Source organism: Leptonychotes weddellii, chromosome 13, assembly GCF_054177405.1.
Source record: "Leptonychotes weddellii isolate Sample4059 chromosome 13, ASM5417740v2, whole genome shotgun sequence".
Lineage (NCBI taxonomy): Eukaryota > Metazoa > Chordata > Mammalia > Carnivora > Phocidae > Leptonychotes > Leptonychotes weddellii.
Window position 1 is genome coordinate 62144549 of NC_138381.1, and position 2462 is coordinate 62147010.

General features: G+C 46.8%; 1 protein-coding gene across 3 annotated transcripts in view; it reads right to left on the reverse strand.

Moving 5' to 3' along the window:
- Positions 1-1116: 1116 nt before the first annotated feature.
- CCDC117 (coiled-coil domain containing 117) overlaps positions 1117-2462 on the reverse strand; it is a 50266-nt gene continuing 48920 nt past the window's right edge. For all 3 annotated transcript variants that reach the window (XR_014139745.1, XR_014139744.1, XM_081801912.1), the window contains one exon: positions 1117-1509. Coding sequence is in view for 1 of the 3 variants with exons in the window: in XM_081801912.1 (XP_081658038.1) it covers positions 1431-1509 (79 nt within the window). In the remaining 2 variants the exon portion in view is untranslated. The remainder of the gene's footprint in view (positions 1510-2462) is intronic.

Sequence of the window (2462 nt, forward strand, 5' to 3'; positions counted from 1 at the left end):
ATTCATAACTCTGGTCTAATCATTAGAAAAAAATACCTGATCAGTACTCCTCACAACAGTCAAGGTCTTCAAAAACAAAGAAAGTCTGAGAAACTGTCCCTGCCAAGAGGAGCCCCAGGAGACCCGACAACTAACTGTAATACAGTACCCCATATAGAATCCTAGAGCAGAAAAAGAACATTAGGGGGGGCGCCTGGGTGGCTCAGTCGGTTAAGCGTCTGCCTTTGGCTCAGGTCATGATCCCAGGGTCCTGGGATAGAGCCCCACATTGGGCTCCGTGCTCCGTGGGAAGCCTGCTTCTCCCTCTCCCACTCCCCCTGCTTGTGTTCCCTCTCTCGCTGTCTCTCTCTCTGTCAAATAAATAAATAAAACCTTAAAAAAAAAAAAAAAGAATAAGCAAGGGGGGCGCCTGGGTGGCTCAGTCGTTAAGCGTCTGCCTTCGGCTCAGGTCATGATCCCAGGGTCCTGGGATCGAGCCCCACATCGGGCTCCCTGCTTGGTGGGGAGCCAGCTTCTCCCTCTCCCTCTGCCTCTCCCCCTGCTCATGCTCTCCCTCTGTATCTCTGTGTCTCAAATGAATAAATAAAAAATCTTCAAAAAAAATTAGGTAAAAACTAAGGAAATCTGAACGAAGTATGGACTTTGGTCATCGATAGTGGTTCATTAATGGCCAATGACTGACTAAGAGGGTGGGGTATAAAGCCCAGCTCCCTGGCCTCAGGGCAGGACAAACTCCGCAGTGTAATAAATACCCCAGAGCTCCATTAATTGTAACAAAGTTACCATACTAATATAAGATGTTAATAAAGAGGAAAACTGGGTGTGGGCCGGGTGGGAACCATCTGTATCTTTGCAATTTTTCTTTGTATATCTAGAATGTTCTAAAAAATTAAGCTTATTTTTTTTAATGTATCGTGATCAGAGTTAGCAACAAACACGAATAGAGTGCTGTGAAGCTCTCAGTCGTCACTGGCCTTAAGACCTCACCCTCTTTTCTTGAAGGCTAGTCGACTTGAAAAGGGGACCCACAAAAAGCAGAGAGCATGGGCTGACTGCTCAGGTGTTCTGTGAATAGGGGTAAGGGCCCAAAACAACCCCAGAGAAACGCAGACTAAAGAGAGTTCAACAGCTTCCTTTTATTCGAATGGAGGAGTTGAGTTCATTTAGAAAATACCTATCTTCTGTGGTAGCCCAGGCCAGCCGCGCTGCATGGAAACCTCTCGGGCAGTGAGGAATAAGACACAGAAGTGATAGGGAACTGTGGCATAGCAAGGAGTTTTGAATTTATGTCAGACAGGCTCACCTCATGGCGGTTGACATACTCCCTCTTCCAGAATAAAAAGCGACAAATGACCTCCCCCCCCAGCATTCTGGATCCCTCTGCTGGGGCACATTCCTCATTCTCCTAGGAAAGCTGAGGACACGGGACTTCAGGTGTACCTCTGAGCCCCAGGGCCAAGGGTACCTTCCACGTCAGGTATCCCTTTCACCACAGCTCTTTGGCAGGTTCTGTAGAAAAGCAAAGAGAAAATAACTTCAACTGGGTCCAGGCCAGCTGCCTCACCAGTTCCCATACCTGTCCCAGCCTTTGGGGGCCTGGCCTAGCTCACGGTCTTGCCCATTATGGGTGGTCACACAAAACGGATGAGGGTAAGGGTGGCAAATGGCTTCAAGGGTGAGATACCCCTCCCGGCAGAAGCCCTGTGAGTGAGAACCACACAGTAAGTTGGAATCTGCCATCTGACACTATCAAGCCTTTTGCTTTTCATTTTATGATGCCATCTGTCACACAGATACTTTTAATCTTGATACAGTCGTATTAAATTTTTTCCTCAAAGGCTTGCAGTTTTTGCATCTTATTTAAGAGATCCTTTCTACCCTGATGTTTTTTTTTTTTTTTAAGATTTATTTATTTATTTGAGAGAGAGAGAGTGCATGAGTGGGGATGGGGCAGAGGGAGAGGGAGAGAGAGAATCAGAGTATCTCAAGCAGAGCCCCTTGCCAAGCGAGGATTCCCTATGCAGGGGCGGATCCCACGACCCCAAGATCACGACCAGAGCCGAAACCAAGAGTCAGATGCTTAACCAACTGAGCCACCCAGGCGCCCCCCATTTTTTCCCATTTAGACAGCTTTGATACATCTGAAATTCATTTATGGTCCTGTGTGACATAGGGATCCAATTCTTTTTTCCATCTGAATAATCTGCTGTCCCAGTGCCACCCCTTCACCACGGACCTGCTGATCTGGGCTGAGTCAGAGGGAGCCGGTCAGACTCGGCGGAAGCCTGTCAGAGCTGCTGCCCGCCTGGGTGCTAAATATTGGTCCTGCAGCACCTTAGAAGCTGCGTCGATGAAGGAAGATACCTCTTACAGCTTTTTTTTTTTTTTTTTTTTACTCTTTTGGATGTTTATTTACTTTTTTTTTTTAAGATTTTTATTTATTTATTTATTTGAGACAGAGA